This window comes from Trachinotus anak, unplaced genomic scaffold (genome assembly GCF_046630095.1).
Source record: "Trachinotus anak isolate AG129_WGS33_773 ecotype Australia unplaced genomic scaffold, CSIRO_AGI_Tana_v1 ptg000014l, whole genome shotgun sequence".
NCBI lineage: Eukaryota > Metazoa > Chordata > Actinopteri > Carangiformes > Carangidae > Trachinotus > Trachinotus anak.
In genome coordinates this window covers 18,325,683-18,346,021 of record NW_027273865.1, presented here as the reverse complement: position 1 = coordinate 18,346,021, position 20,339 = coordinate 18,325,683, and the positions used below count along the sequence as shown (strand labels likewise).

The 20,339-nt window shown below is 39.8% G+C and overlaps 1 protein-coding gene across 5 annotated transcripts in view; it reads left to right on the top strand.

The window, feature by feature from the left end:
* dync2h1 (dynein cytoplasmic 2 heavy chain 1) overlaps window positions 1-20,339 on the top strand; it is a 105,952-nt gene that overhangs the window by 27,454 nt on the left and 58,159 nt on the right. For 4 of the 5 annotated variants that reach the window (XR_011693428.1, XM_071496052.1, XM_071496048.1 and 1 more), the window contains exons 41-67: window positions 300-499; window positions 659-790; window positions 987-1,119; window positions 1,347-1,554; window positions 1,691-1,820; window positions 2,248-2,403; window positions 2,677-2,936; window positions 5,244-5,490; window positions 5,727-5,878; window positions 6,049-6,193; window positions 6,477-6,579; window positions 8,630-8,794; window positions 9,825-9,949; window positions 10,303-10,551; window positions 10,992-11,100; window positions 11,569-11,682; window positions 12,120-12,262; window positions 12,694-12,775; window positions 13,354-13,517; window positions 13,696-13,833; window positions 15,132-15,245; window positions 15,414-15,574; window positions 16,607-16,730; window positions 16,881-17,002; window positions 17,256-17,342; window positions 18,392-18,518; window positions 20,155-20,296. Coding sequence is in view for 4 of the 5 variants with exons in the window: in XM_071496052.1 (XP_071352153.1) it covers window positions 300-499; window positions 659-790; window positions 987-1,119; window positions 1,347-1,554; window positions 1,691-1,820; window positions 2,248-2,403; window positions 2,677-2,936; window positions 5,244-5,490; window positions 5,727-5,878; window positions 6,049-6,193; window positions 6,477-6,579; window positions 8,630-8,794; window positions 9,825-9,949; window positions 10,303-10,551; window positions 10,992-11,100; window positions 11,569-11,682; window positions 12,120-12,262; window positions 12,694-12,775; window positions 13,354-13,517; window positions 13,696-13,833; window positions 15,132-15,245; window positions 15,414-15,574; window positions 16,607-16,730; window positions 16,881-17,002; window positions 17,256-17,342; window positions 18,392-18,518; window positions 20,155-20,296 (4,032 nt within the window). In the remaining variant the exon portion in view is untranslated. The remainder of the gene's footprint in view (window positions 1-299; window positions 500-658; window positions 791-986; window positions 1,120-1,346; window positions 1,555-1,690; window positions 1,821-2,247; window positions 2,404-2,676; window positions 2,937-5,243; window positions 5,491-5,726; window positions 5,879-6,048; window positions 6,194-6,476; window positions 6,580-8,629; window positions 8,795-9,824; window positions 9,950-10,302; window positions 10,552-10,991; window positions 11,101-11,568; window positions 11,683-12,119; window positions 12,263-12,693; window positions 12,776-13,353; window positions 13,518-13,695; window positions 13,834-15,131; window positions 15,246-15,413; window positions 15,575-16,606; window positions 16,731-16,880; window positions 17,003-17,255; window positions 17,343-18,391; window positions 18,519-20,154; window positions 20,297-20,339) is intronic. The other variant, XM_071496049.1, reaches the window with a different exon arrangement.

Below are 20,339 nucleotides of genomic sequence, written 5' to 3'. Positions count from 1 at the left end.
ACATACACCTCCTGTCTATCAATGAGTCCCCAGGGTTTTCTTGTGTTTGTCTCCCTGTGTAGTCTGGCCAAGTGTTCCCTTTTGCTGAGAAAAAAACACCACCATTTGTGCCTGCAGGGAAGGCAAACATCTTTGGAAAAGAGAACAGAAGTATTGACAAACTCTTAGATCATGTCAGGCTTTGGTAATTAGCACTTTTATAACAGGGCAAAGCAACTGGAAAAGTTCACTTTAATAACCTTGTGTTTTTTTTCAGCAATGTAAAACAATTTTATATTATCTCTTTTGTCTACATTCAGTTCAGGAGAGTAGTTTGGTGGTGCAGGCGTTAAGACTGAACACCATGTCCAAGCTGACGTTTGCCGATAGCTCCCGGTTTGATGCTCTTGTCAAAGATGTCTTCTCTGAGATCAGTTTCACCGATGTGGAGGACCAGATACTCATGCATGCACTAGAACAAGTCTACAAGGAGGCACGACTTGAGCTTATACCCAGCCAGGTGTGTGCTTTAAGATATTTATTTATTAGCCATATATACATGTAAGTGTCATGATACATGATGTGAACTGGTAGACAGTGTTTGTCTGTAAAATTAACTTGAATGATGGTGGAAAAAAACCCAAATCAATCGCAGATTGTTTTTTCCATCTCAATGTAGGTGAAGAAGGCATTGGAGTTGAATGAGCAGCTGAGGCAGCGCATGGGTGTAGTCATTGTAGGGCCAAGCGGAGCAGGGAAGTCTACACTCTGGAGGATGCTTAGGGCTGCTCTCAGCAAGACAGGAAAAGCGGTGAGTATAAGAGCCAAACTACCTACCTGGATTTTCATTCATCCATTCAGACAGTACATATATTCAAATCTCTGCATTATTTAGATAGAAAGGACCCTGAAAAGCATCTGTTTGATAGTTTATGGGTCAGTTAAAAAAAAACACAACAACCTTTCCCAGTGTTGAGTCTCCTCTTGTTAATATTGTATTTCTGCAGGTTAAGCAGTACACAATGAATCCCAAAGCCATGCCCAGACAGCAGCTGCTTGGACATATAGACATGGACACCAGAGAATGGGCTGATGGTGTCCTCACACACAGTGCCAGGAATGTGGTCAGAGAACCACAGGGTAAGAAGGGGAGACCATTTAAATAGATGCAAATAGGTTATAATAATCTGTCTTTCTCAGCCAGACATCTGACAACTGGCATGAAGTTTGGTCCACACTGGCTACTTTAACTGAAGAAGTTCTTGCTCTGCACCCAGTACACTCTACAAGGACTAAATATAGTTAGCCTACTCTGCACACTGCATTGGGTGTATTGAGGATATATGTTTTTTACATGTGTTTTGTAGAGGTGAGCTCATGGATTGTGTGTGATGGCGATATTGACCCAGAGTGGATTGAGAGTCTGAACTCTGTGCTGGATGATAATCGTCTGTTAACCATGCCTAGTGGAGAACGCATCCAGTTTGGACCCAGTGTTAACTTCTTGTTTGAGACTCATGACCTCAGCTGTGCCTCGCCAGCCACCATTTCTCGTATGGGCATGATTTTTCTCAGGTCAGTCAACCTATCCAGACAATTGTTTTAATTGTTTATTTTATACAGAATTCCACCTTTCTTAACTAGTTTATCTCACTGACTTTTTTTCAGCCAATTTATTATTTAAATTTGTTGATCCAACTTATATTTCTAGTGATGAGGACATTGATGTGGCTGCCTTGGTAAAGTCATGGTTGAAGGGTCAGCCAGAGGAGTGCCGCAGCAACCTAGAAAACTGGCTGGGAGACTACTTCCAACGATCCCTAGACTGGGTCCTCAAACAGGTAACCTTTGCTCCATTCTACTTACTACTTTCCACTCTCTACACACTGGCTCAAAAATAGTCAGTTTGATTGTGCTCAATTTTAAACATGCCTTAAAGTAAAGGTTTTAGCCTGGATGCTAAACACTACTGACATGATTCTGCATGCACTGAACAAATGTTTTCTGTGTATGTGTCAACACATGGCCATATTGGTGACTAAGATATAGGACTTTCTGAATATATGACCTCCATGTACACTGATCAGTGATCATTTAAATGGATTTAATTACTTACATTATAAGAATGTGAAAAATCAAAAAATTCTTTTGACCAGGCTCAGTGGATGGATCCAGTTTTCAGATTCAGTTTTCATCTTGTTTTCACTCCATTTATTCCAAAAGCTTTGTACTTGTATAAATGCTTTTTCTCAACTGTCCTTTCATCAGAATGACTATGTGGTGGAGACTAGTCTGGTGGGTACAGTGTTCAATGGTCTGTCACACCTCAATGCTGTGGCAGAGAGAGGACAGTTTATTGTTGGCCTTCTTAGAGGATTGGGAGGAAACCTCAACGTCAAAACACGACAGGAGTTTGCCAAGGAGGTAAGGACCCTGATGTTTTTTGGGGTTTTTTTTTGCATGGGCATAGGACGACAGTTTAGTTTTAGTATTTAAATTTTATCCATGTCTCAATCTTAAAGGCTTGTTTCTTACATTATGTCCTCTTCACTGGAACTAATAAAAAATGAGCATGATCATCATTCAAATACTGATGCAGGAGATGCACCTGGTGGGGAACTTCTGTAATGCCACTACTCAGAATGGTACCACTCCTGGTCCTGATGTATGCTCTTATTTTTTTTTGTACATCTGCAGTTGCTGAGCTGGGCCAGGGAAAGCCCACCGGATGCCAGAAAACCACTTGATACTTACTATGACTCTGACAGCGGCCATCTAGCAGCCTATATATTCCAGCGTCCCGAGGGTCTCACGCTGGAACAGCTCTCTCATACACACACACTACCTGTTATAGAGACTCCAGACATGCAGAGAGGTCTGCACTGTTTCTCCCCATGGCTCACTGCTCAGCACAGGCAACCCTTCATGGTGGTTGGGCCAGAGGGCTGTGGAAAGGGGTAAATATACAAATGCAGAAATAAAGGGCTGAAATATTTGCATAATCATAAACACAGGTCAAACACAATCATATACACCCACTTGCAAAATTATACATATGGGGACGCACTGTATTCAGTACACACATGTGTGTAACAAAGTCACATGGAAAGCTACAGTATACATGCAAACATAAACACTTAATAAAAACGTAAAAAAGAAAAAAGCCTCACACTGGCAGGATTGTTAAATTAAGATTTTTATACATCCTTACATACAAGAAAAAAATGGAAAATAGTTCCAAAGAATGCTTGTTGGAATTTTTCCAATATTGAGCTAATTTATATTCATTCTTTAACAAGATTACTTTCATTGTTTCATATTGTTTTCCAATTGCAGTCTATTAAAAAGAGAGTTAAGCAGGCACTGTCCAAGGCAAACCTCATGTTGGCCTTCTTGTAGAAAAAGGCTTAGTGAAGTCATTGTGGGAGAGTGTGCATTGCGGATTGTGAGGCAAAGGCAGAGGCACTGACATGTGAAGGCTAAAAAGCACACACACACACACACATGCACACAATCAACACTGACATCAAAGCTTATTTTATTCAAGGCTTGACCTTTCACGTAAAGGCACTAACAAGTCAGAACAAGGATCAAATCTGCGTGCGCGTGTATGTGCTTTGGCTTACTTATGTGCGCACACAGAGTTGTTGCCTTAAAAGTAATTGCTTCCTTCGCCAGAGGTTTGAAGAACAAGGGTCACTCAGTTTGCCTTTTACACTCCAGTTGAGTCTCTTTCACTCTTTCCTTTTCTCATCCCCTTGTTTTGCCTCACTTCGCCTGAAAGGTCACTGGGTTTGTCAGTTTAGTCCTCTGATAAAAGAACATCTAATTATTTTACACACACATATACTCCCATATGCAAATGTAATATATGTACATATATTGAATTTCCACATATGAAATATATGTACATATAAAATAAAAGCACAAGACATATATATAAAAATTATATATGAAACCTATTAGAAATTGGAACTATTTAATATATTGGCATATGTGTCTAGCCCATACAAATATGTATGTATGTATGTATGTATGTATATATATGCTCATAGACAGACACACACACACACACACACACACACACACACACACACACACACACACACACACACACACACACACATACATCCACATCCAAAAGCCTGTCAATTCATGTTGATAATATCTACAGTGGTTTCCGAAAGTCTGCCACTACTTTCCTAAAATGGGAAGATAGACAAGTTTTAAATTAATGAGAAATTAATATGAGAAACATATTGTAGCAAGCAAAAGATTTGCTGTGGGAAGAATTCAGGCTGAGGAATAATTTCTGGTTCGTAACAACCCCTGTGCCTCTTACACTGCACAACTACTGGGGGTGCAGTTTATTAGCATAACAAGAACAACAAAACACTGCACCTCCAGGGAGGTCATTAACTGCAGAACGCACTTCACTTGTGGTGTAACATGCTTTTGCCATAAAGGGTATAACCTACCAGAGACATTGCAAAGTTATTGTCAAGAACAGTAACACTAGTCATCACGCGCAGATAGTATTTAGAACACAAGCTCATCAACTTATGTCTGTAAACACATTGCCTCAGAGCATGCTGGGTTAGGATTCCACCCACTAACCCTGACCCTAATTCCACTCACTTATCACCAACATGCTACAGTAAATAAGCATATAGAATTTTTTTTATTTATTTTTATTATATGTTTTCTTAATGAACTTGCATATATAAATTAGATATATACTGTCAACATATATTGTTGCATCATGTTATACCATATAAATATTAATCGTATAGATATTTTTAATATGTATGTACTATGAAAATTTTACTATGGGTATTTTATATATGTTGCAAACCTATATCTTCATATATCCAGAGGATGTATACATGGAATAATAATATAGCCCCTTATACTTAACATATATGGCAATGTCACTTTTGATATTTGATATAGGAACGTATGTGCCATATATTATAATACTGTATGGGCCGAAAAGAATGTGAATTCACGTTCACATATCACATTTACTTTCCCATTATTCTCTCTCTATTTTGTGCCCTCATGAAATGTCTCACTCTGCCTTTAGGTTTGTTCTGACAAACACTGTTCTCTAGAGCTAACACACAGTTTCTCTCTTCCTTTATTGCTGTGACATCAACCTAAACATACATGAAACTGAGCTCTGTAAAAGCTGAAGCATTTAAGCTTCTAGCTGAAGGTGTAACGCACTATGACCTTTTTTCTATGTATTGTTTTCTGTCCAGCATGCTCCTGCGCTATGCCTTCTCTCGGTTGCGGTCCACTCAAGTCGCCATGGTTCACTGCAGTGCACAGACCTCATCTCGCCATGTGCTACAGAAGCTCAGTCAGACCTGTTTGTTGCTCAGCTCAAATACTGGCAGAGTGTTCAGACCCAAGGACTGTGAGAACCTGGTCCTTTACTTAAAAGATATCAACCTACCTAAACCAGACAAATGGGGGACCAGCAACCTCACTGCTTTCTTGCAACAGGTAGAGTGGATGCATCAACAAAAAGACAGACAGATAAGCAAATAATTAGTGAATGGATGGGTGATGTGGCTCCTGGTTCCTATCTCGGCAGTAGAGGCACTGGCTGTCCCATTGTAAAATTATAGTTTTGTTTTTATTTTCTTATTGACTTTTTTAACACTTTAATAAAACGGGATCTGAAATACTTTCTAGTTAAAAAAACTCACACATCTCTCTTCCTCACATTTCTCCTCCAGGTGTTGACCTATAAGGGATTCTACGATGAAAATCTGGAGTGGGTGAGTCTTGAGAACATTCAGGTGGTGGCCTCCATGTCCACAGGGGCTGCTGTCGGGAGCCATTCACTCACGTCCCGCTTCTCCTCTATAGTACGCATTTGCACCATAGAGTGAGTATGATGCAATACTGCAATTTTTCTTTAATTTACATACATGCCTCAATTCTCTTTCCCAGCATCAACCTGTTTCTCCATTTTGCTCGCTCTTTCCCCGACCCCAATGCCCTATCTTTTTTTGCACACATCCGTCTATTTCTCTGCTTCTTTGCCTCTGCCTTTAGCTATCCAGACAGGGAGCAGCTGCAGACTATCTACTCAGCATACCTGCAGCCAGTTCTCCAACATAGCCTGGGCAGCCAGGCAGCCTGGGCCAGCACAGGGAGAACACACCAGCTGGCTGGCTCTCTTGTGCAGCTCTATGAACAGGTATTGAATTGGACAGGGTGTTCATTCATGTTCTGTATTTGTAATACCATATTCTTGCCTGAGATATTAAAAGCATAAACTCGCCACTGGGGACTTTAGAATCGGAATATGAGATGTGTGACATGTGATCAGGAAAAAAGCATGACATGTATTTACAGAAAAATAGCACTGCCCAAGCCCCTGCATGCTTTAAAAACATGCCTTTTTATTTCTGGATTAAGTTGAGTGCTTTGTGAAAAAAATCCTTTGATGTTATCATCTTCATATGTTTCTCTCCTCTCAGGTGAAAGCCAGGTTTACAGTGGATGACCACAGTCACTACCTGTTTACCCCCTGTATTCTCACAGAGTGGGTCCTCACCCTGCTGCGATATGACCTCACTGCAGGTAACCAAATACACATGCAAGAATGTGCACATATTAACATCTCTGTGTTTTTAGCGCTTTCTCAACAGGTGTTAAATTTATGCAATAACCAGGGAAATCCCAACCCTCTGAAAGTTAGGCAACAAGTATGAACCTTCAGGCCGCATTGGGAGCTAGACTCAGAGCCAGAACATCTTTTTTTCACTTTTGTAATATGGGGAACTTTAAAAATCAGACCCATGGCCCATAAGGGGCTCTGATCTTTGTTTTCTGTAGCCCTGCTGTATGCAAACAAAAATGTTGGATTTAATGACCCACTGGTTTTCTACTAATTCCTTAGAGTGCACACATACAGTAATCTTCTTGCTGCTGAGGAACATGAAGCATTTATATCTCTTTCAGTTTTGATGCCAGAATCAAAAAGACAGGACCAGATGGCTTAGTTTCTTGTCGGTATACTTTTAGCTCAGAGCTATTGTCTCCAACTCTCACCTTTTCTTCATTCCATCTCTCACTCTCTCTCTCTCTCTCCTCTCCTTTCTTACTTCCACTCTGTCACTCATCTCTCTCCCCCTCTTTTATCATCCTCTCCCTTTGCTGTCCTTTCATCTCTCCCTCTGTCACTCTTTCTCTCCTTCTGCAATGTGTTCCTGCTGTGATAGTGAGTCCAATCATTTATTTTAATTAAACACGTCAGCGGACAAACTTCTCTTTTCCTATGCTCATCATTTTTTTTTACTTAACTCTTAGTTCTTCCTTCCTCCTTTCCCCTTGTTGTTTACCTTTGTTTTTGCTTGTAAAAATCTCCCATTTTTTTCTGTCACTGTTGATGTATGTTTATGTGGTCAATATATTTACAACACTTTGTAACTTACAGAACTTTAGTGTTTGAAATTTAATCTCTGTTTAAATTATTATTATCTTTATTTGATGGAGATCATGCTAACTTTGAATTTGTGCCCAAGACCAAGGTGGTCATGTATGGTGGACTTTGGTTTACATTGGAATAGCTGATATCATCAGCCAGTTGATGCTTATCACAGATACAGCAGGGTCCAAAAGTCTGAGACCCCTTTCCCAATTTTGACGGTCAAAGGTCAAGGTCACTGTGGCCTCACATCTGTCCCATTCTTGTCTCAGAAACACCTTGAGGGAATTTCTTTAAATTTGGCACAAATATTCAGTTTGAATCAAGGATGAACTGATTAGATTTTGGTGGTCAAAGGTCAAAGATATAGCTCAAGAATTCATACAGTAATTCATTAACTTGGTTCATTTATTCTAATAAAATACACTTAATATGTTACAATCCTCTGATAACTGAATCTAAGGGTTTCTTATCAAAACTTTGCCTCAAAACTGTTATGTGTTTTTATTAAAAAAAAAACAAGTAATGTTAACAGACATATCAGTACCTGCCAGGATTTGTTGTCTTTTTTATTATTTACTGTTGAGGTAGAATCACCACCAAGGTGGATTTTGGGCAGCAAAATAGTTTTAAAGCCATAGGCATAGAGAATGTTTAGCACGACAACTTGGCATTTAAAGTGTTTTCTTTTCTTCAGTAGTTTTTAGAATTGAATATACCAGGAAAGCCCCAGAGTGTCAGCTGTGTCTCTCTTTGATTCTGTTCTTCAGCTGTTTCAATATAATGTGACAGACACTGTTGATGCCAGTGGCCTATGAGACCATGATTCAGGCTTGTCCTCTTTTTAGCTAACAGCACTTTGTTGATTCTTGGGGGAATTTATCTTGGGAGGTGCTTTTGTCATGCCTGATCCCACCAAATACCAATGTTGAGGCCTGAGTAATAGTTTAATGATTATGTCTCTCTTTTTTGAAACTACAAAATGCTCATTGTCACATTATGCTGTAAATGAGAAAAAAAATTCCCTTTGCAGATGATTCCTTGAAATTTTCTGTGTAACCACTGCTGTTTTCAAGTTGGTCTTTATGCTGAATCTTGTGTCAAGGTTCTGATTGAAAACAAATTTCCATCAAATAAGCAAATCTCATCTGCATTTTAACATTAATCCAAATATGTGTGTGTTTCTCATTTATTAATTTTTAGCTCAATCTAATGTGACAGACAGCGTGTTGGAGGTGGTAGCATATGAGGCCAGGAGGCTGTTCAGAGACCGGCTAGTTTCTTCCAAAGATCTTCACACCTTTGATAACATCCTTTCCTCCATCATACGAGGAGACTGGGGCTCGGATGCTTTAGACAACATGACTGGTATGAGATAGGACTGCTCCCACTGACATACACCTTCATTCAAGTCCTATTTATACAATAAAATATGACTCTTTCAAGGCTGGATTCAGCAGTCTCAATGCTGGACAAGACATAACAGGATTCCATGATTCCATCACAGATTGACTACTTGATGCAACATTTTCAGATTGTCACTCTTGCCTGAATGAAAGTACTATTTGATTACATGTTTTGACTCTACATTTATTGCAGTATCTCATATAATAGTCTGTTTGCTTATTTTAAAGTAGCATGACTTTGATAAATTCTTTCTCTTTTCCAGTTGACTGCCCTAAACAACTTACACTGTAAACCAAACTCATTGTTGACAATATCGCTCATTCACCAATCAAAAATTTCTTGTTGTGTCACCCACTGGTCATAATATTTGAATTTCTTGGTAATAGCAAGGGTTAGATCTTGGCAACTGATTTCAAATCCTGGTTGAAGCAGACAAGACTCCAGTGCTACACAGTCTTCTCAATATAACATAACATAACCACTTGAAACTGCTAAACAAAGGCTCACAGTGCTGACAACTACACTCAAGACACCACCTTACAAGCGTGATAGCTTGTTTTAACATCCTTCTCACACCTTTCTCCACCAACCTATTGGCATTGCCAAGCCTTGTCATATAAACACAAGTAAGCAGCATTTATATCTAATATGTGCAAAAGCATCAGCTAAAGGCTGGTACTTTGTAACCTTAGTGACAAAACCGTGGTGCAGTCCACTTGTAAAACAAACACCTGCCTACTGCTCTGTAATGTCTAGTATGTTAGCTGTGGGATTTGAAAACAAGTCAGAATGCCTATTGAACAGGTTGAACATTCAAACACACATTTTATCTCAGTTGACTGCTATCAGTTCATTTTTGTGACAGTTCTGCCTTTGCAGTGTTGATTTTTTGTGCCTTTTCTCTCACTTCTACAGAAATCTTCTGCTGTATGTCATATGGGAATATATGCAGTTGTGTTACTAACAGTTTATGATTTTTCCCTGTGTGCAGATGGGTTCTATGTGACGTGGGGAGCCTCTGAAGGGGCTGTAATAGCTCCAGGCCAGTCTCTACCTCCTCATGGTAAACAACTGGGACGTCTGGATTCTGCTGATCTAAAACAAGTTATACAGAAGGTAAGATTATACTCAGAAAACTTACATGCTAATGCTTCGGTGATGATACAATACATGCTGCAATGCTAACATTCTTCAAGAGGCAAATCTTCATAATGAGAACTTTGCTTTTGATAGATTGCTGACAAAACTTAGATTTTTACTTTAGTAGATATTTGAATGCAGGAATCCATTATTAGATTTTGGTTATGCAGCTTAATAGGTTAAGGATCTCAATCCGTCTTCTTCCGCTGCTATCTTTGTATCTCATTCTTGTGATTGTGTTTCCTTGTATTTGTTTTCTTATTTTCATTTCAACGCATTTGTCAGAGTGTCTTCTCATGTGTATATGTTCCTCCCCATTCCCCCCCTAGGGAGTAGTGCTGTACAGTCGTGATAACAGGGAGCTGGACCTTCTCCTGTTCAGGGAAGTGTGTGACTTTGTGTCCAGGGTGGATCGGGTCCTGAGCCGACCCGGTGGCTCTCTGCTACTGGCTGGCCGAAGTGGAGTGGGTCGGCACACAGCCACGTCCCTGGTGTCACACATGCATGGATACACATTGTTCACGCCCAAAATCTCTCGTGGTTACACTCTTAAGCATTTCAACAATGATCTTAAAACGGTAATAGTGGATCCCCTGTATAAGATTTTATAGCCTCAATTGATTCACATTGTTTCAAGCTAACTACTTTTTGCAGAACACACTAAGAGATCTACTGATCTACTGACACACTTAGAGACTGTGCTGACAGGCAATTTAATTGTATTTCCATTAACACTCTATCAGGTGTTTTGTTTCACATTTAAATTGACTGAATGGCACCTGCACTTTGCATTTACTAAGAATAAATGCAGAGTTTTTAAAGGAAGTTTGTTGTCTGTATATCATACATATACATATATATATATATATATATATATATATATATATATATATATATATATATATATATATATATATATATATATATATATATATATATATATATATATATATATATATATATATATAATATAATATAATATAATATAATGGAGTGTATGTGTGTACTCTTTGTGTAGGTAATGCAACTGGCAGGTCTGGAGGGCCAACAGGTGGTTTTGCTTTTGGAGGACTATCAGTTTGTACACCCAGCTTTCTTAGAGATGGTCAACAGCCTGCTGTCATCAGGTGCATATTGTGTTATTGTGTGTTTTCTCCTATTTATATTTATACAGATTTGATCATTAGTGCCTCAAGGGGTTTCATTTTAGGGTTAAGATTAGAATTTGAATTAGGTAGCAGCCCCTCTTTTGGAGTTTACTTGATCTAAATTTGAATATGGGCCATGCCACAGGTATCCATAACTGCAGCAGGGATCATTTTAACAAAAACAATGCTGTATACGAATAATAGTTTTCAGGTTAAGTGCATCCTGGCCCTATTATCTGGAGTATTCAGTTCCTCCTCCTCCTCCTCCTTCTTCTTCTTCTTCTTCTTCTTCTTCTTCTTCTTCTTATTCTTATTCTTATTCTTCTTATTCTTATTCTTCTTATTCTTATTCTTCTTATTCTTATTCTTATTCTTATTCTTATTCTTATTATTATTATTATTATTATTATTATTATTATTATTATTACTATTATTATTTTATTTTAGGTGAAGTTCCAGGTCTGTACTCCCCAGAGGAACTGGAGCCTCTCCTCTCTTCCCTCAAAGATTCAGCTTCCCAGGATGGATTCACTGGACCACTCTACAACTACTTTTCCTACAGTCAGTACTGTATATTTATTGGTAGCAGTCCGCCTTTATTCGTTATGTTGGTCTTTTCCCATCTATGTATATGTGGTGCTTCAGTCCTCCTCTAACTATAGAACTCTACTGTGTTGTTTCTACCCAGTGATTGTTCTAACTACAGTATTCTCTTCTATGATTGTATCTAACTCCATTCTTCTGCCCCACTGCTGTGCAGTGCTGTGTGTACTGCAGAAATGGTGCAGTGTCACTGAGGTTGCTGCTAGAGAATCAAATCAATAGCTCTATTATTGTCAAAGTAAACCCACTAAAGAGTTCCCTGCTCACACTCACTGTCAGGGAGGTAGCAGCTAACATGGACAATATCAGCCTCTCTTCCTCTCTCATTTGCTGTCTCAACCTACATTCTTCCATTGTTTTTGTTTCCAAACCTTTCTATTTCACTCACCCCTTAGGAATCCAACAGAACCTTCATATTGTTCTGATCATGGACTGCTCCAACTCTAACTTCACCATCAACTGTGAGAGCAACCCAGCTTTCTACCGCAAGTGTTCTGTCCAGTGGATGGAAGGATGGGCAGAAAGCAGCATGAAGAAGGTTAGAGGAGGACAACAAAGAGCGGGACAAGTTAACATCAAAAATAGATATTAAATCAGCTCATAAAGTCCACGCCAGGATTTAAGAGCAGTAAATTGAGCTGTATGTGTTGAGCATGAAGATTCATGTATTGGGAAACACTGAAGTTACATACTCGTGAACCCCAATCTTTGTTAGGTTTCTGGACAGCTAACTGTGCTTGCTATAGCCTTATACATATTTATATGCTTTACCAAGGACCAGATCCAATACTGACCCTATCACAGAAAGGCTTTAAAAGTTCTTTCACCTGTGGTATGGTAAATTTTAAAATTGAAAACCAACTATATTAATTTTGATAAACAGAAAAGAGAGAAACATTTTTAATAGACACATCAATACTCTCATTCAAAATTTTAAATATGGTGTTTGAAAAAACTGTACCTTGTTAGATTCCTGAGCTGCTGCTGGCAAAGACAGGAGGTGGAGAGGAGGAAAATGAAAGAGAGAATGCAACCAACAAGAACAACTCAGGTAAGAGCAATGCACATGAAGCCAAAACTTTGATTCATTGAAAGACCCATTTTCTCTGAAACACTATTTTAAATTGTTTGATTGTATTATTCATAATGATAATTGATTTTTTTTTGTTGTTGTTCTTACTTGTCACTTTCGTGACACTACAGGGCTAATTACGCTGCTCTTCAGGATGTAGTTAGACTTTAGACATTTGCTTTAATGTCATACTGCTTTCCTGTTATCACAACATTTTTAAATATTTAGGACTCATCCAATAGTCCTTAAATATTCACCATACCTGAGAAACCTTTACAATATGAATGCCTTCAAAAAGCTGGAAATCGATTTTTTGAGTCAGTGTATAAAATAAAGTTTGTGTCTGCGATGGCAAGCATTCCCACCAGTATTTGATAGGTATCGCAACCATAACTTTATCATAACAAACTTGACTGTATTGAGGTAACCATGAGATAATTCGGAGCTTATAAACTATATTTTGAGCTTTATGTTTTTTATGTGTCTGTGTTTAATGTAATGAGAATGACTTCATAACTTCAACCCCGTCCGTGCTCACAAGCTTCTTCATCTCCCAGCAGGGTCAGGGCAGAGTGACCTGGGCCGTTTGTTCCTGATGGTCCATGAGTCATGTAGAGAACATGGTGCAACACCCAGCCAGTACATGGCCTTTCTTCATGTTTACACTGCATTGTACAGCCGGAAGCAAAGCCAGCTCACAAGGAGACAACAGCATCTACAGGTAAAATATCAGCTTGTCTGTTCCATTTGCAGTGTGTACTGTACTTGGAACTGGCACTCACCCTTAGAAGTGACAGCACTACTGAACTTCATGAAGAGATTTAGATTTCTTATTTTTATTCATATATTAGAGTCTTATTTTTTATCTCTCAAATGTTGTGATTCACTTGTGTCTGCAGGCAGGTGTGTCTAAGCTCAATGAAGCCAAAGCACTGGTGGATGAGTTGAAGAGGCGGGCTGCAGAGCAGAGTGCACTGCTGAAGACTAAACAACAGGAGGCAGATTCTGCCCTACAGGAAATTACCACCTCCATGCAGGTGTGTGTGTATCTATGTTTGTCACTGTGTGTTTGTCACTGTGTGTAACTCTGACACTCAGTGGGCTGGCAGGACAGTAGTCCAGCTGGGTTTCATGTCTCCTCCAAGTTACATCTATCCTCCTCTCAACTCTCACTGTGCCTCTCCTCCCTGCTAGCCCTCTTCTCTTCTCTTCTCTTACTCAGCTTATCTTTGCCTCTCTTGCCATCTCTCCTCTAGTCATTAACTTTTTTCTGAATTTCCCATGGATCTGCCCCGCCTGCTGTGGACACACTATTTATTTAGTCTGTGTGTGCTTGCAGATTTGTTTGTTCTTTGACTTCTCATCCAGTGTTTTCTATCTCTTGGTACCCAAGTTTTGATTTCCTCCTGCTGTCCTTGTGTGGAGAATGGATGGAAGCTGAACTCTGTTCATTAGTTATGATATCCTTCTGTCTTTCTCTCTGTGGGGATTCTGTTTTTTGAGTAAGATGGAATGAAGGCGGGAGAGAGTAGAAACATAAGACACAAGAAACAAAAGAAAGAAAAACTGTCAGCAGAGTGAGTTTGCAGAGTGATAATTAACGACTAGATTCTTCCCTTTGGGCTTTAGCCGCTATGTCTCCTGTAGAGCTGGAGACAGCAGGGAGGGAAAAAAGGAGGAAGACTGGGACAAAGGAGATGAAGAATGGAAATAAAATAGGTGGATGAGTGATAGAGGCTTTGGGAAGATGGAAACATCAGGGCAGGGAGAAGTAGAGGAGTCTGGGAAAATGAGATTTGGAGAGGAAATAAGGAAAATTTGCAGTTTATAGGAAGGGGTAAAGTCTTAACTATGGGATGACTGGAGGGATGGGGAGATGAAGGGAAGTCAATGAAGAGATTTGTTTTGGATGAGGATGTGAGGATGTGATGTGATAGACAGTTTCTACAGATAGAGGTGAGAGAGAGAAAGTGTGGGAAACTGATGCTGCAAAACATTTATCCTCTATCTCTTTTCATCATCAATGACTGTCTTACTCTTATTATTCCTAAACCAAATCTTTCATCTTTACACAGAAGAGAACCTGAGATGTATGCCTGAACTATCTCAGAACTGAAGTACTGACAAAGAAGCTTATTTGTATTTTAACAGGTTATTTGGATGGGCTTCTGTTGTAATATCTCGAGGTCAGGGGTCGGGTTTTCCTGGTGAATAGCAAGTTAAAGAGAATATACTCTATACAATATTCTTCTGTTCAGATTTTGAAACATTTGAAAGCCATAATTTTAATCCAACACAGTCAATCAAACATTGCATGATCATTTTGGTTATCCAGAATGCCAGTGACCAGAAGACAGAGATGGAAAAGATAAAAGGAAAGATGGCTCAGGAAGTGTCCAAGATAGAAGAGAGAAAAGCCAAAATAGATGATGAGCTGAAGGAAGTACAGGTAAGTTGACTGATTGACTTGTGCAGTCAATATAACATTATCTGGCACTTTGTAGAAATACAGACACATACACCTACTCTCTACCTTTTCTATAGTTACAATCCCAGCTGTACTTATTTATCACTTACTTTTGTATGGCTCCCTCTGCTTGCCATTCCTACCCTTTAGCCTTTGGTAGATGAAGCAAAGCGTGCAGTGGGAAACATCAAGCCTGAAGCTCTGTCTGAGATCCGCTCCCTCCGCATGCCCCCTGATGTCATCAGAGACATCCTGGAGGGGGTGCTGAGACTGATGGGCATCTTCGACACCTCCTGGGTCAGCATGAAGAGGTGAGAGGGAAAAGAAATGGGAAGAATGTGTAATAGCATGGGCAGAAGAAGGGTGAAAAAGAAGGATAGATGGATAGATGAAGAGAAAGTTACTTTGTTAGGAGTAATTAAACTGACGAGGCTCTTCAACACCTCTTGATGCCAAAAAGTGAAAATTGAGGTCTTGAGGGAGGAAGAAGAGGAAATGCTTGACACAGCTAGAAAAGCACTGGGATAAGGAGAAATCTTTGTAACTGGGTTACATGAAGGAAGGGTGATAAATTTAGCACCATGTGTAAAATATGTTTAAATTGGAAAGCCACTCAAACCATCATTTTCTTCTCAAGTTTGACCTTTATTGAAGAAAGAAAATGGCCCAAAAGAAATGAATCCGTGTGAGAAAAAAATAGTTGTGGTATAACTTATTAATATGTCAGAATACCTGTTTATGTGTGTATCTCATGTGCATGCTGCATTGTATCTATGTTGATTTAAATTAGTATTTGGTAGGAGTCACTCATCTGACTATGGGCACCTTTAGAGGGGATCAGACAGACAAAAAACAGTCTGCCCCACTAATGACTCATGTTAATTGGGTGAGCCAACTTTGCTCTGAGTGCTGCTAGAAACATAGAGAGAGAGAGAGAGAGAGAAGGATAAAAAACAGATAGCTAACCTAGAACTTCACCCTGAGAGCAGGAAAAATGAGGGCAGCTCAGAATGTAAACTTGAAATATATTGGGGTTCAAATGGCATACATGAATTTGCTATATTTGCAATATTTATACTTAATTGGAGATGAACAAACTTCATCAAAAGTCTCAAAATATTACGTTTGAGATACTTTTAACCTCTTCATTTTCTGGATAAAAAGTCCCTTTACTTGTCCCTTTACTCCCGTTGATGATCACTTCTTTAATTAGCTTTATTGCCATAAGATTTAACCTCAAACTCACACACAGAATCTCTTGTGTGTGTCTTCATTTGTCACCTACCCATGTCCAATCCTCTCTCTTGCTTGTGTACTTTTTTCTTTACCCCTCTTTTCTGTAGCTTTCTGGCTAAGCGTGGTGTGAGGGAAGACATAGCCACATTTGAGGCCAGGAACATCACCCCTGAGATTCGCCAGAGTGTAGAAGAGCTGCTCAATAGGAACAAGGCCTCCTTCGACCCCAAGGTGAGCTATCCATGGTAGCAGAATGAGAATTAGATATATGGTTGGTTGATATAATAAACCATTTGTTGATTTAAAAAAATATATATATTATTATTCTATTATTATAACTAAGTTGTTTCTGATTTGTGATGCTGTTGTTGCTATGGTCAGAATGCTAAGCGTGCGAGTGCAGCAGCTGCTCCTTTGGCTGCCTGGGTCAAAGCCAATGTCCAGTACTCCCACGTCCTAGAGAGGATAGAGCCACTGGAGAGAGAGCAAGCTGGACTACTGGAGTAGGAACCTTCACCCACTCCAACACCACACCAGAAAACACTTTAAAGTTTTGACTAATATGTTAAACACAACCACACACCTAGTCATAAGCTATATACACAAACAAGTTGCCGCATTTGGGCAATAAACCCATATTTCCAACTTGCTTATTTTTTAGGGATTTTTTTTTAAACATTCCATGCTTCACTCTTCATGATAAAAATAGATACACAGGATAACTCTCTGTGTTCTTTTTTGTGTGTGTGTGTCCAGAAACCTGAGGAAAACGGAGAGTAGGAAGAATAAGCTGGAGGACCAGCTCAACTCTGTCGGAGCCAAAGTCAGCGAGCTGAAAGAGAAGTATGTCTCCCCCCAACTTTCCATCCACTCTTCTAGCCATTGATTCTTCTGAACTTCACAATGCAAGTGTCACCAAGCTCTTATACTCTGTGTTGCTCTTTCCTCCAACATCCTCAGCCTTTGCTCTTTTCAGTCATCTGTTCTGTCATTTATCTTCCTATCAATCCCTGGTTCTACAATAATTTCTTATCTATATGAGCTGAACTGAAAGATTTCTTACTTGTACCAGCCTCTCCTCTCCTCTCCTCTCCTCTCCTCTCCTCTCCTCTCCTCTCCTCTCCTCTCCTCCTATTTTACTTTTATTTTGTCACAATCTCTGCCATACAGATTGTACTTTCAGCAGCATTGAGGGATTTGAGCATGGATTATACCTCATAGCGCTTATGTTATATTTATTACATATTTAATCTATCTTTGGTAAATTAAACAAACATCACAATATCTGTTACATCCCCAAGTGGTCTAGGGGAGTGGGGAGTAACAATGTTAAATAAAACTGGGGAGAAGGAATAACTAGGAAACAATAGTAAGGTCACAAATAAGCCAATTTATTATAAATTAAATAAGTTAACCAAAAAACCTTTAACGCCAACTCAAAACGAGCTCTGGATAACAGGTGAAGCCGGTAGAACCTGGAAAAGAAAGAAAGGGGCGACAAACAGCAAACGGTAAGATGAAACAGAGAACACCCTCCCAGCCACAGGGAGTAACACACAGACAGTATCTGGTGCACACACAAAAACTGGCCCACTGGCCGATAACAATGATCAGAGCCGTCACCACTTGCTAGCTCACACACACACAGCCTCACGCTGCCGTCTGACCCACTGGCACCTGCACATCTCCACTCCCAGCCTTTATACCGCTCTAATGAGCAATGGGACACCGGTGCGCTCATCCACTTGGCGCAGGAGGGCGGTACCTGGAGGGACAGCAGACAAAAACACACAGCACGACACTACGGCCGTAACAATATCACTCAAATCTCCACTGACCCCACATAAAACACATTTATCTTCTTACTGATCTCTTTTCCACCTTGTCTCCAGGTTTCAGTGTCATACTGCAGAGGCAGCAAAGTTGGAGGCTGAGGTGACAAAAGCTCAGGACACAATCACTGCTGCCCAGCAGCTCATATCACAACTGGATGGAGAACACACACGGTGGAACACACAGGTAGTTTGATGTATGAGTATGTTGATGTGTGTATTGGTGTGGGAAGTTAGACACATTTAATCAGAAAGAGGCTCATTTACCATGTAAGAGCAACAGGAGGTGTGTGTGTGTGTGTGTGTGTGTGTGTGTGTGTGTGTGTGTGTGTGTGTGTGTGTGTGTGTGTGTGTGTGTGTGTGTGAGAGAGTGTGACGGGGGGATGAATCCTGCTGTCTTGGGTCCCTTCTGGCTGTTTTTACTCCTCTCTACAGCATCTGTCTGCACCTTAATTAAAACACTCAATCTCTTCCTGACACACACACTCACACACACACAACCTCACACTCATTGCCTCCCTCAAGGCTAGCACCAAAGAGCCAGTTTACTCTCTACTCACGTATCTCCATATTCTCACACATACACACATGCGCGTACACACTTCTTCTGCGCAGTATGCAGTAGCTGTAGTTCTCTTTATGTTAATGCCTCTAAGCTGTTTAAGTGTTTCAGGGGAAGGAGAACCACACAGTGAGAAGGGTACACAACTACAGTGCAAGTGATGCAGAAATAGGCACAAGTTTAGAGTAGAAGTTTAGAAAGTGACAGGATGTTTGACAGTCTTAACCCGTTGTAAGGCATATCATTTTATCAGTTGAGTCCCTTTGAATCATGTTATGTATTTATTTTTTCCATTTTGTACTTATGAAAAATAGCATTTTTATGACTGGCAACAATTGTTGCCACTCACAGAAATAAGCCCATGAACAAAAAAATATTTATCCTAGGTACAATTTTTTTACTCTAGAGACTTGAATGATTAAATAATTATAAATATGTTTGGGGGGAAAATCATAAGAAATTTATGAAAATGACCTCTTTCCAGGAAGATTTGCATCCGCCATTTCTTCAGCCGGAAGGAGCAGGAAGCAGATGATATCATGTGATAGGAAGCACTTGGAAACCATTTTTTAGAAATCAAAATCTTTGTCTAAGTTGTCTACTAGCATATAAGTGGAAAAAGTTGCATTAGTACCTTTGAGATTTTTTATTGTGAGTCGAAAATGACAGTGATACACTTTGGCAACAATACAGCAATACAGTAGACCAGAGATTACATGGTCCTGAAAACCTGCAGCAGTTTGGGCAGTGAGTCATGAAGACTGACAAAGAAGCCTGGTGCATAGTTATTTACCAAACATGGTTGTCCACTTGTGATCCACTGACATGGCAACTGGACTACTTGGAAATCACTGCAGTAATGTCACATCATCTCATCATGTGCAAATGTGCGAGCATTGTCCTGCATTTATTCAACACTTTTATCTTGTGTTCTGGTCAGAATAAGTGTAGACATTTTTGTATTATTCTGGGCTATGAGTTGGGTTTACGGTTCATCAGTTTGGAGGAGGGAATGAGGAGTCACATGCTATGCACACATGGGTTAACTTACCTACCTTTCTCTTTTTTTCCTCTATCTTTCCCTTCTCTCATCCCTGCCTCTCTTTACATTCTTCCCACTGAACCCTCCCAATCCTCATGGTGCCCTTCACTCTCTTATCTTTCTCTCATCATACTTTTCTCTTCCTAATCACCTACCTGTCTGTCTACCCCTCCTTCGTTTTCTGTTTTTCTTTTCTATCTGTGTCTCTCTTTCAATCAGATGTCTGAGATAAAGAATGAGTTGGATACGCTTCCTATGAGGGCCATGCTTGCTGCAGCCTTCATCACCTATTTGTCTGCAGCTTCTGAAGACCGTAGAAGACACTGTTTGGAGAGATGGATGGCTCAATCTGGACTACAGAGTAAATATACTGTTTCAGTGAACATACTAGCAACAGCATATGC